Genomic DNA, 14,874 nt, shown 5'->3' with positions numbered 1-14,874 from the left:
GTCATTACAGACAGTCAGACTGTGCAATGGGATTGGGGTTGCACTCTGATGCAACATACATCATGTTGCACTCTGAGGAGCTTCAATACAATTATAATACAATTAGTATTCACTACATTCATTGTGAGCCAGACAGTCCAAAGGGTCTATACAATTCCCAGCCCCTCAGTGCACTATGGCAGAAAGGTCACAGACAGCGACCTTTCCCCTTTGTGCCTTTACCGTGGCTGCCCCAAGCTTTAGTGCATCCCTCAGTATGTAGACCTGGGCCTTGGAATGTGCCAGTCTGCAACATTCGGCAGGGGACAACTCTTTGTGCTGGAAGACCAACAAGTTTCGGGCAGACCAAAGAGTGTCTTTCACCGAGCTGATGATCCTCCAGCTGCAGTTGATGTTTGTCTCAGTGTGTGTCCCTGGGAACAGCCCGTAGAGCACAGAGTCCTGTGTCACAGCACTGCTTGGGATGAAACTCGACAGAAACCACTGCATCTCTCTCTAGACTTTCTTTGCAAAGGCACATTCCACAAGAAGGTGAACAATGGTCTCTTCCCCACCACAGCCACCTCGAGGGCAATGTGCTGAGCGGGTGAGACTCCTGGCGGGTTGGAAGGATCTGACGAGGAGGGCCTTTCTCACCACCAGCCATGCCTCATCGCAAGAAACTTTTCCCAGTAGTGAGAGAATCTAGGACAAGGGGTCATGACCTTAAAATCAGAGCTGGGCCATTCAGGAGAGAAGTTAGGAAACACCTCCTCTCACAAAGGGTGATAAAAATGTGGAACGCTCTCCCACAGAAAGCAATAGATGCCGGAGATCAATTAATAATTTTAAATCTGAGATGGATAGACAAGGGTATAAAAGATCATGGGACCAAGGCAGGTGGATGGAGTTATGAAAAAGGTCAGCCATGATATTGAATAAGGAACAGGCTCAAGGGACTCAATGGCCTCCTCCTGTTCCTGTGACCACAGAGGGTTAAAACAAAAGGCATCTGGCTGTCCCGATGGTTCAGCCTTTTAAAGCAGTGAGTAACTGCTGGCAGGCAACCTTAGTTTCCACATTGTGTCGAGTTAGTCAGTCATGGCAATAAAGGGCAGCACAACTGAGGAAAGGAATATTAGTTCCAGTTACAACCTTTTGGAAAATGGGTGGATGACGGTAAAACAGGACAAAGCAAATTTGCAGCTTGATTTACATTTCGTCTAATGTTCTTCTCCTTTGAAGGTAATACTTCTCCGAAACTAATTCCATCCTTGGCAGTGGTCTTGGTTCAAATGTGAAGAATGACTGTGGGGGACTGTATCAGAGGGAATTATATTAGGAAAACCATCCCTGATGGAATTCGGTGTATAATTGGTGTTTGGATGATTTGCGAAAAAAGTGATGTTCCTTCATTCCTGATATTTTAGGAATGAACTAAAATATTCCTGGTTTTATTGTTGGTTTGGGGTGAGCTATTATAAGCATGAAAGTGTTAATCAAGGAAGGGGAGACGATCCCAAGTCCCTAACCTGAGTAAGGTCTGTTACTGAAGCATAAAAGCAAAGTGGAATGTGCACATTTGTCAAGGAAAAGTGCGGCACATGGCTGGTGACAAACCATCTGGGTGGTAATCTTCTTGGGGAGACGGGGCCCGCTCGCCGACGCATAAAATGACGTGCAGTGATGGCGGGCAGAACTCCTGACATCACCGCGCCCCATTTAAATTTTCAGGTAGGCGGGGGTTCAGCAAAATCAGCTGTGCACCTGCTGACCTGTCAATGGCCAATTGAGGCCATTGACAGAGCCATTTAAGTAATTAATGGACCTGCCCGTCCAATCTTAAGGTTGGCGGGCAGGCTGGGAGCCCTGGCGGGCATTAGGAAAAGCATGAAACCTCATCCATGGGCGGGATGACGTTTCATGTAGATTTTTTAAAATGTAATTAAACTGAATTTAAAAGCGATGGACATGTCCCAACTCATGTGACAGGGTCATATGGGGGGACATGTCAGGGAAAATTTTTTTTTCTATTTTTAACATTTTTTTACTGTAGAGCCGATCTCCCTGAGGCAGCACTTATCCTCAGGGAGATGAGTGCGCTCTTTCATGCACATGCGAAAGAGCACACTCTTGGGTTTGGGATTCCCACCCGCCCGCAAAGGGACTGCATAGCGCTTCCGTGCGGATGTCATGCTGGGTGGGCCTTAATTGGCCCACCCACGTAAAATGGCGGCGTGGGCCCACTTGGGGGCACCGATCGGAGGCACACCTCAGCGCGTCTGCTCTTCAACTTCCCCCCCCACCCTCCTACAGGGGGGAAATTCTGCCCAGAGAGTAAAACAGGGAATAACAAATTGGTGCTGAGTAAATCCGGCTCCTGCTTCACAATTGTCTACATTGTGCTCTCACTCAAGATGCACTTCGCCCTCCCTGTCCCAGTTTGCATCCACTTCAAACTGTGATAATCCCCATTTTAGATTTGCTTAGGACTGTGTGATAAGGCTCACTCTGTAATAGACAGCCCATTTAAACACGTCCATTCCTATACCACCATGCCGTCACCTCTAATATAATGTAGGTTGGACGTGGCTTGTCTCAGCACTGGTAGAATTGCTTTTTTGATGCATCAAGGTGAGTGATACCAGTGCAAGGAAACTGAACCTTTACAAACTCCGTCACCCAGTATTTTTTTAAGCATATCATCACACACAATCTTTTCCCTCAGGGGAAAAGTGGGAAGGTAGTGGAAGGATTTCCGGGCTGATTATCAGCCCGTTGAACTGCATCATGAATGCTCTTTCCATGGCCAGCCAAGAGCCAAACCCTCTGGTCAGGATCAGCATGACAATGATGCAGAGTTAAACTTCTCTCTATTCCCACGAGGTGTGTCCCAATTCCAACCTTAAAAGAGGGAAAATGCAGTGTTAGAATCTGTGTTTGCACAATGTAACAATATGGAAGTTTAAGTACTCTGGTTGGATGGTCCTGTTTGTGAGTATCAAAGTTTTTTTTTAAACAAAAAATTGACCTCTTATGTGTTGCTCAGCCAAAATGGGGAAAAAAAAACACTTTAGAAATTGAATTCTCCACCCCCCCCCCAAAGCTGCCACCTCTGTTTTCGTCTTGTGATAAATTGAATTCTAGATTTGTCTGTTTTCAGAACTGAATGTTTCGCTTATTCTTAAGTTAATGCTGATTGAAACTGCCAATCTTTCATTTCAGCAGAGCAGACAGAGAGGTAATTGCATACTTCTGGTTCTTATTAATTGTTATAGTATATGGACAATTTTCAGAGGAACACTTAATTCAGTCGGTATCTGAGTGACGACTCTTAAATAAAATTCTGTTACCCGCAATAGGATGAAAATTGGCTTACAACAAGCAGGTAGGAGGTGAATTTCCAAATGTAAATCAATATCCACTTGTCTGCTTTGAACACCCGAGTTAGTTTCCTGCAGCCGTGTCTGGATCAAGCCTACACTGATGCAGTTGTCAGGGTCCTACATGAAGTGAGTTTGACCAGTTCTTCAATAAGCTTTTATTGGGCAGAAGTCCACACCATGGGAGAGGAGAGATTTATTTCTGACTGTTTGACCCCTTCAAATCCTAATTCTCCTTACAGTTTGTTAATTTTCGTGTCACTTATCTTATGCCAAAAGTTAAAACAATTCCATATAAGGAGAGGGTGATAAGAACCTTTACGTTGTTAATAACTCAGTTTATAATTTTAGAAGGAAAATGAGAAGCAGTAAAATCTAAATGGAACAATTTTAAGCAGGTGCAGGGACCAAGAAATCTGAGCACTCAATTAAACAAATCTTTGACGGTATCAGGCCAAGTTGAAAAAGTTCTGTTTGGTGGAACAGGGTTGGTTAATTGGGACAGATTGCTTTCTATCGAGTTGTCCCAATTCAACCCCTTCTACTGTATCTGGCTCCTAGTGGAGCTGGCTTCCTATTTCAGAACTATTATATTTTTGACATGTGGCCACAATATGTCCTCAACTTCCAAACGCTCTGCAAAAGACACAAACATCTTAAACTCCATCAGCACTCAGCAGATGTAAGTTAAATTCCAGTGAAAACCACTCATTGAAACTTGTGTTTTGGTTTGAATTAATAATTTTACAAAGAAATTAAATCAACATGTTTAAGACCAGAGTACTAGAGTATTGTCTCACAGAATTATAGAATCATGGAATGAAACAGCACAAAAGGAGACCATTCATCCCATTGTGCCTATGCTGGCTCTTTGAAAGAACTGTCTAGCTAATCCTATTCCCATATCCTTTCCCCATATCCCTGCAAATTTATCACCTTCAAGTATTTATCAAATTCCCTTTTGAAAGTTACTAATGAATCTGCTTTCACCACCCTTTGGGGCATTGCATTCCAGATCAGAACAGCTAACTACACAAAAACAATTCTCTGGGTCAACCCCCACCACTCCCCACACCCACCCACACACACACACACACACACACACACACACACACACACACACACACACACACACACACACACCCCCACCAGCCCCCTGCCACTGGCAATTCATCTGCCAATCACCTTAAATCTCTGTCCCCTGGTTAATGCCTTGCCTCCTCAGGAGTTTTGTACTATGTTTATTCTGCTAATTGAGGAGAGTTCCAATGGTGGTTCATGATTTTGTCATTGATGAAGACACTACCATTCACAACAAAAATAATTAGCTCAGGATCTATGGTGTATTCTTGAAAAACAGATTTGTAGTTCCTGTTGACTTTATAATTATTTATATCACATATTTAAAAAATGACATCTGTATGCATTTCCTGTCAACCTTTTCTATTATAAATTCCTATATCCATATTTATCTTTGCAAACTATGTCATGTGTCACCTGTAGTTATATCCTTTCCCCAGTAGAGGCAGTATTACGCCACCACTGACAGGAGGGTGGAATTACAGTGTGACAAGTTTACATAGACAATTTCCATTATAAATATAGACACAGAAATCTATAATGGAAATATAAAAATAAACTCAGAATGTGTGACTTTAAGATGAGGATTAAATTACCTCTGTGCATCCTGGTGCAATTACGTCTTCCAATGCAATTCTGCTTCACCTGAAGGCCACACATGGTCTAGATTCCATGTTTTCAACACCACAGGACATCAACATAATATGAGTAGGATACGACATTTAACGTAGACAGTGACTTATCACTCAGATATGTTCAGAGCAAACATTGCCATTGGGAAATTTTATATAACCATGTTGTGTCCAGGAAGTAAATGCAGTGATGTGGAAATATGCACATTTGTTGGGGATGCCTTACCAAGTCACTTGCTGTAAATATTACATGAAACCCAAAGAGGGTTTGGGGAATGGGTGATAACCAGCATAGATTGAAAAAGCAAAGAATTCAACCTTCAACATCAGCAACAACTTGCACTTCTGTAACACCTTTAATTTTGTAAAACATCCCTAGGTGCTTTGCAGGAGCATTAACAGACAAAAATTAACACCGAACCTAAGGATGGATGGGTAACTAAAAGACTGGTTGAAGAGGTATGTTTTCAGGAAGCGAGAATGATGGAGAGGCAGAGAGGTTCAGGGAAGGAATTCCAGAACTTGGGGCCTAGACATCCACAAGCCACCGATCGTGAAGCGAAGGAAGCTGGGGATGCACAAGAGGCCTGGGTTGGAAGAACACATTAAACCTAGTTTAATGAAAGATTAGTTCACAAGCAATGGATTACTGGTGCAGTAAATACTGGCTCAATGTATTCAAAGCTTTGATAACTAACTCAGCAAGGGTTGGGGTTGAGGAAGGATACAGATGAAAACGTGATTAGCCCTTAACATCGTGGATAGTGCAGAGGGGTGGCGGTTGTATTGTCAATCCTCCAGGATTACACAAGAATTGAAAACTAATCTCCAGGATACTGCTGTGAACAACTCCAGAGAGGAACCACAGGGGGAATAGATAAAAGTGGCTTGTCTTTCATTTTATTTGAACATTCTGTTTATCAGTAATCGAAATTATGGAAATGGAGGAAAGGCTGTTTGACTCTGCGGTGCTGTTGAAGGTTGTGAAGAAACCTCCAGCCCAATGTCCAACAAGCTTAGCACCAGTAGATGGATGGGGAGATTAACCCTGTTCCTTGACGTATTTGTGTTCTTAGGTTATGTAGACATTGGGCTAATTCCTGAAGGTGCCCGTGAGATTCGAATTGAGGAGGTTGCAGAAGCAGGAAACTTCCTGGCCTTGCGGAGTGATGATCCTGAGAAGTATTTTTTAAATGGTGGCTGGATAATCCAGTGGAATGGAGACTACAAGGTGGCTGGGACAACCTTCACCTATGAAAGAAATGGGAATCTGGAGAACCTCACATCACCAGGTCCTACCAAGGAGCCAGTGTGGATTCAGGTAATTCTGCGTTTTCTTCATGCTTTTAATCACTGCTAGCAAATCTCCTCTTGCCTTCTCTGCTGTAAGGAGAACAACCCCAACTTGTCCAGTCTCTCATTGTAACTATAAACCTTCATCCCTGAAACCATTTTAGTAAACCTCTTCTGTGCCCCTCCATAGCTTTCACTTCCTTCCTGAGGTCTGGTGTGCAGAATTGGACTCAATATTCCAGCTGGGGCTGAACTAGTGTTTTATGTTAGTTGAGCATAATTTCCTGGTTTTTGTGCTCTACACTTCTATAAAATCCCAGGATCCCATATGCTTTATTAAACTTGGGGCCAGACATAGACAGAACAGAGAGGGAAAACATTAATCTCATTAAACTGGGCTGGATTCAGATCCTGTTCTATGTTAAACAGCTGCTGCTTTCACCTACGGAGCTGTGGAGCCATCATTGTTCCACTAATTCGGTGCATGTGAAACTCTTTGAGATGTTCCTGTGAGATATATAAATGTAAGTCGTTTTTTTCTTTCTTGTAGTGCCGAGCCTTGTCCTTGAGGTTTTTGAGGACTGCGAGTGAGGGGAATCGGGGGAGGGAATGCTTGGTCTGATGTTGAGAACAGGGAGTCTGAAACATTAAACAGGAGCAAATCTTTGTTGATAAAGAGGAAACATGAATGTAGGGAAGGAGACCTTGTGGTGTAGGCTTGGATAAACAAGGCTGTTGAACAGCAGAACACAATATTTTAATTGAAACTATAATAAAATTTCTTAAAAACTAAAAATGAGGAATTATTGTCCAGAAAAGATTGAGCCTTTGCTTAAGTAAGTTTCCAAAGGCTGCCAAGCAGCCTCAAACAGCACACCAAGTGTCCATACCTTGTGTTTAAGCCTGTACCATGTGCTATTTGACTGTGGGGACATCACATTGAAACTTGATCTTGTTCTCGTCTGGTGTCAAAACATATGCGCTTCTGGGCAGAGGTCATTGGATGACAATCAGCCAAGCAAAATTAAACTATTAAAATTGATTTTGATTAAAAATGGTTGATGCTGCCGTTGCATTCCACATTGCAGCAGCTGAGCTGCTTCTGATATTTCAGTAACTTCATCATAGTAATTTGTGGATTTCCTGTGACATTGTGACATTGACCGCAGAGAATCAAGACAAAGTAAATTCCCTGAGCCTGCATCAGTGCTGCTGTAGTGTAGACAGAAGGATCTGCAAGTTTCTGAAAGTTCCATTTGTGGATGAAGTATGTAGCTGCAGGCGTGACTGTGTGTCAACATGATGAAGGAGAACATTTAATATGTTAACACTCAATCAGATTCCCATGGCGGTACAGAATGGAAGTTAAGACCAAATGCCGTTTTCAGAAGGAGTATTGTTAGAAGCCGGGGGGATAATTTCTATGCCTGTATTTCAGCCCTCATTTTAAAATCATACATTTTTAATTTTTCTATTAGAAATTCCTGTGTATACAATGATAATGGAAACTGCCAATCACTCTGTGATTACACTCTGCTGCCAGTGGTGATACTTCAGCACCATTCATGGTGAGAGTATGTAATTACAGTGTGACCCGTTTACATAGGCAAATTTGTATTGTAAATATAGGCACAGAAATTTATAATGGAAACGATTAACAATTACTTTTTAAAAACATATTATAGATACATATTATTTCTTTGAACATCATGGTGCACCAATTAAAAAGTTACAATAATCTGTTCTTCCAAGATGCCAGTTGTTATGCTGGATCTGATAGGCTGTTGAAGGAACACAGGAACAGGAGGAGGCCATTCAGCCCTTTGAGTCTGTTGAGTTATTCTATTTGATCATGGCTGATCTGTATCTGAACTCTATCTACTCACCTTATCCCTTAATACCCTGCCTAGCAAAAATCTATCAATCTCTCTTTGGAAATTTTCGGTTGATTCTGCCCCCCACAACCCCCACCTCAGCAGCTTTTTGGGGAAGAGAGTTCCAGATTTTCACTACCTGGTGAGTGAAGAAGTGCTTCCTGACATCACCTGTGAATGATTGAGTTGTAATTTTAGGGTTCTGGACTCTCCCTACCAGCAGAAATAGTTTCTCTTTATTTACCCTATCAACTCCTTTAATCATCTTAAACAACTCAATTAGATCACCTCTTAATCTTCAATTATCAGGGGAATACAAGCCTGGTCTGTGCAACCTGTCCTTATAAATTAAGGGTTAAATGAAGTGTAAGGAGCCAAGGGCAGATAGTGTTGATGAATAGAAGACTGGCTGTTTTTTTAGGCTCAATATATCAATTAGGATTCTCTGAAATGGTTTAGGTCTTTTTAGACACTAAGGGATACAAAGTTAGGGCATGAAAGTGGAGTCGAGATAAAAGATCACCCCTGATCTTGTTGAATGGTGGAGTAGGCTTGAGGAGTCATGTGGCTTACTCCTGCTCCTATTTTGTATGTTGTGTACAGTGTATAATTGCATATTCTGCCAATTGTTAATTGTAAGGAGACAGTAGAGGTCTGCTCAAGAATAATATGGCTTCTTGTACTGAAAGAGAGAAACAGCATGTGTACTTCAGATGCTGTCAAATATTACGGGAGCACACATACTGCTGTGGCTGATTTATTGCTGATCTGCTTGTTCCCACTGGTGTTTGTAAATTGTCCAATGTGATGTTTGAAAATATTAAAGACCTGTATATTTTTTGGCCCAGCTTTCTCTCTCTCTCACTCAGTCGCTCGTTCTCCCTCACTCACTCACTCGCTCGTTCTCCATCTCTCTCTTTCTCTCTTCTCTCTGTCTCTTCTTTTCTCTCCCTGTCTCTCTCTCTCTCTTTCTGTCTCTCTCTCTCTCCTGAAGATACTGATCCATGCTAGGCTATGAGTTTCACAAACATTAGCAGCCCTTCAAACCTGAGGGGCTACTCTTCATGTGTGATCCCCCTCCCACCATGGACAGCGAAGCTATTGAACTGGGTAAAGCATTGCTCCTGACCAAATCCTGTTCATAAGAAAATTTCAACACATGGGAGTAAGTCACAGGATATTAATCTGGAGAGGGTAAGGTTTTACTTTCCCTCCCCTCTTAGCCAAAGGACGTGAAAGGAAATGATATGCCCCCAACCCCCAGATGAGGTTATTTCCCTCAGCACAAACTAGGAAGTGTATGACTGACCTTCTAGTCACTTTGCAAGACTTTGCAGAGAACTTTTGAATCAACCACAAGTTCCAAATCAACATAGACTAAATAAGGGAGCAAAGGGTAAACCCATAGATCCATATCCAGCAACAACTTGTATTTATTTAACCCCCTTTAATGCAGCTCCCACAAATAGTAAAAATGACCAGATAATCTGGTTTAACAATGTCAGTTGAGGGATAAGTATTGGTCAGGACACAGAGGAAACTCTTCTTCAGAATAGTGCCACGGGATCTATTACATCCACCTGAGAGGGCAGTCAGGTCTTGGTTTAATGTCATATCTGTAGACCAGTGCTTTCAACCATGTAGCGCTCCTTCAGTCACAGCCTAGATTTTTGTGTTCAAGGCTCTGGAGTGGGACTTGAACCCATCACCTTCTGCCTCAGAGGTAAGAAAGTTATCCACTGGTACTGGTTCTGATTAACTGATAGATCAATACTTGTTGCTTTTATGGCCACGTCCAGAAATTCATGTGGTTCAGCTGAGGCATTGTTAGAGACAGCATTTACGGCCATAAGCACTGGATTTTTCCTTGTTCCTACCAAGTCATCAATATACATTTTTTTAAAAAAAAGCACAAAATTTCCTAATGGAAATTTTCACAAACTTTCAAATTTTCTGTTAATTTTTTTTAACAGCTGCTATTTCAGGAGGCGAACCCTGGGGTGCGTTTTGAATACACTGTTCGACGCGACCTGGATCATGAAAATGAAATTCAGCCGCCAGAGTTTTTCTGGCGTTATGGCTTGTGGACGGAATGCACGGCAACCTGTGGGGGCGGTAAGGATCTCAACATTTCCCCAGAATAAACCGATGCTAATTCTCAGACCCCTGGAAAGGGGAAAAGAAAACAAAGACTTACATTTCTGTAGCACCTGTCAGCACCTCAGGATGTCCCAAAGTGCTTCACAGCCAATCAAGTACTTTTTTGAAGTGCAGTCACTTGTAAAGTAGAAAACATGGCAGCCAAATTGTGCACAGCAAGATCCCACAAGCAGCGTGTTAATGACCAGATAATTCTTTTTCAGCGATGTTGATTGAGATAACCATTAATCAAGGCTCAGTTGCATCCAACTAAGAGAGGGCAGGCAAGGTCTCAGTTTAGTGACACATCCAAAAGACAGGACATCAGTCCCTCAGTACTGCACCAGGGGTGTCAGCTCAGGTTATGTGCTCTGGAGTGGTGCTTGAACTCATGGTCTTCTGTAGAGGGCACAGGATTTTTTTGAAAAAATCGACAATCCAATTTAAGTTTTTTATAGGGTTTCTCGCACATCGAAGTGCCGAAGTTTCACTCGTGGTTTGTTTGTTGCAGAAAAGGTACGGATATTCTCCTGGTTTTTCAATGGAAGAGGAGCTTTGGTCTCCAGTTTGTGCCCTCTATTGTGTGAACCCTCTGCTCAGTACCTTCACTAAACAGGGTTATTGCTCCACTGTTTCTCGTGTTCCTCCACTAAGAGGCAGGAAGTGCAGCAGAAACATGCAAATTTCAGAGGAGAAAGCTTGTCCACGATTTTGTGTCTAAAGTTTAGTCAGGCCAAGGAAGGCAGCCAGCCAGTGTTTGGGTATAAAGTTTGACAGGCGTTGTGGAGTTTTGTGAGGATAGCTGGAACTTTCCAGAAATTTTACACAACTTGAGTATAGACCAAGATGAAACAAATTGAAGGAACTTGCTCAGTGGGAGCCCTGACCTTTATCCATCCTCGATGAATACAATGATAGGAACAATTTCGGCAATGAGAAACTAGTCTTCACATCTTGTCCAGTGATAATTGATCTATAATGAACCGCAAGGCATACACACAATTTGACTTAAACTATACTAGCCAGCGTTTTAGCACAATTCAGAACTGATTGGTAAGAGACTGCCAGAAAGGTTCCAATTAACTTGTACCATAGGTTTTATTTTACTCCAATCATGAGATAGATAAGGATGATAAAGGTTTTTTGGCCAATGGCTCATCTCCTGACTTCCCAAAGTCAGGAGTGTGATGGAATACTCTCCACTTGCCTGGATGAGTACAACTCCAACAACACTCAAGAAGCTTGACATCATTCACGACAAAGCAGCTCCCTTGATTGACACCCCATCCAGCACTTAACATTCATTCCCTCCTTCACCGACACACAGTAGCAGCAGTGTGTACCATCTATAAGATGCACTGCAGGAATTCGCCAAGGCTCCTTAGACAGCACCTTCCAAACCCACACTCACTACCACCTAGAAGGACAAGGGCAGCAGATAGATGGCAACACCACCATCTGGAAGTTCATCTCCAAGTCACTCGCCATCCTGACTTGGAAATATATCACCATTCCTTCATTGTCGCTGCGTCAAAATCCTGGAACTCCCTCCCTAACAGCACTGGGTGTACCTACACCACATGGACTGCAGCGGTTCAGAAGATTCACTACCACCTTCTCAAAGGCAATTAGGGATGAGCAATAATACTGGCCTAGCCATTGACACCCACATCCTTCTGACTATTCTCCATCATTGTTTCTTAAGTGATCCCAGGATTTTTTTGTTTCCATCGATATTTTACCTAAAGATCATTCCATGTGTCGATTGACGTGGAACAGAATTTCCTGCCCACAAGATCCAGTCACATTTTCCTGTTTCAACCATTTTTAAACACAAAGGTAGCAGAGTAAATTAGAAAATCAGGATTAATATTTTAAAAAGACAACTTGTTGCACCAACAGAAACAAGCAAGAGGCTGTGAGAGGAGGAAATGATCAGAATGCCTGCACACCTAGCTCAGTATTATTGGCTTTTCAGCACTGGTCAAATGTGTTACTGGATCCCACTTTTTCAGCCCCTCAAGCTGTTGGTTTGGTTTCTGACCCTTAGACCTGAGATTTCAAGCTTAATCCCTTGTACATTGAAGCTTTATTTAGGAAAGAACCCAAAAGCTCAGGTTCCATAGGGGGTGTTGGTATAAAGACTCATTTATTACAGCTGTGGGTGGTCAGTTGTGTAGTATCTATCACCTTTTCTCATCAAGGTTGGCGAGTGGTGTAAGGAAATACTCTCTGCTTAACACAATGCAAAAATAGGATTGGCTTTGGCTGGTAATGATACCGTATAACTCTCAAGAGAGATGTAGTGAAGAAATTCTAACTTAGAAGTGGTTCCCCCAGTCATATATAGTTCAGCTGCCCTAACAGGTTGATATAGCATTGATCACATCTGTCGGGGGAGTGTTAACTCCTCGGCTGCACAGAGCAGGAGTTAATATGAAGCAGGTTAGTTTTCCAGTACATTCAACAACAACAATAACTTGCATTTATGTAACATCTTTGACACCCTAAAACTTCAGAAGGCACTTTACAGAAGTGTTATCAAACAAAACATACATGTGCCACATAAGGAGATATTAGGGTATATGGACAAAAGAGGTAGGTTTTAAGAAGTATCTTAAAGGAGGAGGGAGAGGTAGAGAGGTGGAGGGCTTTAGACTGCCAATGGTGGAGTGGAAGAACAGGTGGATGTGTAAGAGGCCAGAATTGGAGGAGCGTAGAGATCTCGGAGGGCTGTAGAGCTGGAGGAGGTTGGGATGGATGAGATTCACTTGCAGTGTCACACATCTAATGTGTTAGCTAACAAATACAATATAACAAGTAGAAGGAGAGCTGCTGCTGATCTCAGTGAGAACACCACCCTCAATGTAATGTTCTTTGTTTCTCCAGCTCCCAAGTCTTTCCTTGACTAGCTGAGCTGACAAAGTAATAAGAATGGCTCTCCCGCTATCTTCTACTTAATCAGTTGTTTTCCTATGCTCCTTTCCTCAGGCTTCTGGCTTTGCCTAATGATTAATTTTAATGGTTTGAAAACTGAGTGCTGCCAAGTGTACTTACAGTGATTCCCAGTTCAAACAGCTCCGAGTGTGTGTATAAGGCTGTGTGTGCAAAAGGCTGTGTGTGTATAAGGCAGTGTGTGTTTGTGTTTAGAGCACATTGCCAAGACCAGACTCAGGTTGTGACCATTGTGCTGCACAATCCTGAACTATCTCGAGCTTTGTTTTGCCTCTGGCACCAAGTTGATACCTCAGTTGGGTCCAACACACATGAGGATATGTACTAAGCCAGGAACTGATTAACAGCAAGTTAAGGACAGAGGAATTAAGGAGAGATAGAGCCACGTAACAGCTTGTGCAGCTGCTTAAAACCAACAAAAGTCTTCATCCTTTTCTATTAGCAGTGTTACCCTGTCTGCAGCCAATTGTTGATCCGTAGTCACCTCATGCCCCTGAATTTGAATGAACCGGAGCTACTATCTTGTGGTGGCCCTTGGTTAAGGTGTTGTAGCATCGTGCCTCAACCCTAGCTCGCTTGGACTCTTAATCCATTGCTAAGGTGAAGTTCTGTCATAGTTACCACTTTCTTGACAGCAGTGCCTCTCATGGTTCCGCGATCCCATGAGCACTGTTCAGAGAAGAGGAGGGAAATTCTCTCCAATGTCCTGGGGCCAACATTTATCCTTCAGTCAGCATCATTAAAATGGATAATCTGGCGCGTAACTCATGCTGTTTGTGGAATCTTGTTGCACATGAATTTCCTACATTACAACAATGAGTACACTTCAGACATACATCATTGCCCATAAAGTATTTTGAGATGTCATGTGGTGAAAGGAATAAAGGTTCTTTTATTTCTTCTGAATGGATGTTGTCAGAGTTTCCCATAACTTGGCACTATTTTCCTCAAAGTTGATTATTTGTGTCACGGAAGCCATAGAGATGGCTGGTATGGGAAGTCTAATTTCACACTGCTGTAGCTGGAGAGATGATGGCACTGCAGTACTGTCACTGAGTGAATAATCCTGAGTCCCAAGCTAATGCTCTGGGGACACATGTTCAAATCCCACCATGGCAGTTGGTGGAATTTAAGTTCAGTTAATAAATCTAATTTTGAAAGCGAGCCTTATTAATGGTAGCCATGAAGCAATCACCAATTGTTGTAAAAACCCACCTGGTCCACTCACGTCCTTTAGAATAGGAAATCTGCCAACCTTACCTGGTCTGGCCTGCATGTGACTCCAGACCCACAGCAATGTGGTTGACTCTTAACTGCCCCCTGAAATGGCTTAGTAAGTTCAAGGGCAATTAAGGATGGGCAAAAAATGCCAGCTTTGCCAATGGTGCCCACATCCCATGAAAGAATAAAAAGAAGTTGGGATAGATTGACATTAGATGGAAGCTGGCACTACTTCCTCTCCTAAAAGAATTTCTTCCAATTCCCAGCACTTCAATGAACAAAAAATATTCACCCACTTCTCCCCACTCCACCCCCAAA

The 14,874-nt window shown here is 42.5% G+C and overlaps 1 protein-coding gene across 1 annotated transcript in view; it reads left to right on the top strand.

Moving 5' to 3' along the window:
* LOC121270043 (A disintegrin and metalloproteinase with thrombospondin motifs 7) overlaps positions 1-14,874 on the top strand; it is a 168,518-nt gene that overhangs the window by 84,385 nt on the left and 69,259 nt on the right. Inside the window, exons 15-16 of the mRNA XM_041175365.1 lie at positions 6,151-6,395; positions 10,215-10,356. Coding sequence (XP_041031299.1) covers positions 6,151-6,395; positions 10,215-10,356 — 387 coding nt within the window. The remainder of the gene's footprint in view (positions 1-6,150; positions 6,396-10,214; positions 10,357-14,874) is intronic.

This window comes from Carcharodon carcharias, chromosome 26, assembly GCF_017639515.1.
Source record: "Carcharodon carcharias isolate sCarCar2 chromosome 26, sCarCar2.pri, whole genome shotgun sequence".
Classification (NCBI taxonomy): domain Eukaryota; kingdom Metazoa; phylum Chordata; class Chondrichthyes; order Lamniformes; family Lamnidae; genus Carcharodon; species Carcharodon carcharias.
This window is presented reverse-complemented; position numbering and strand designations above follow the sequence as displayed.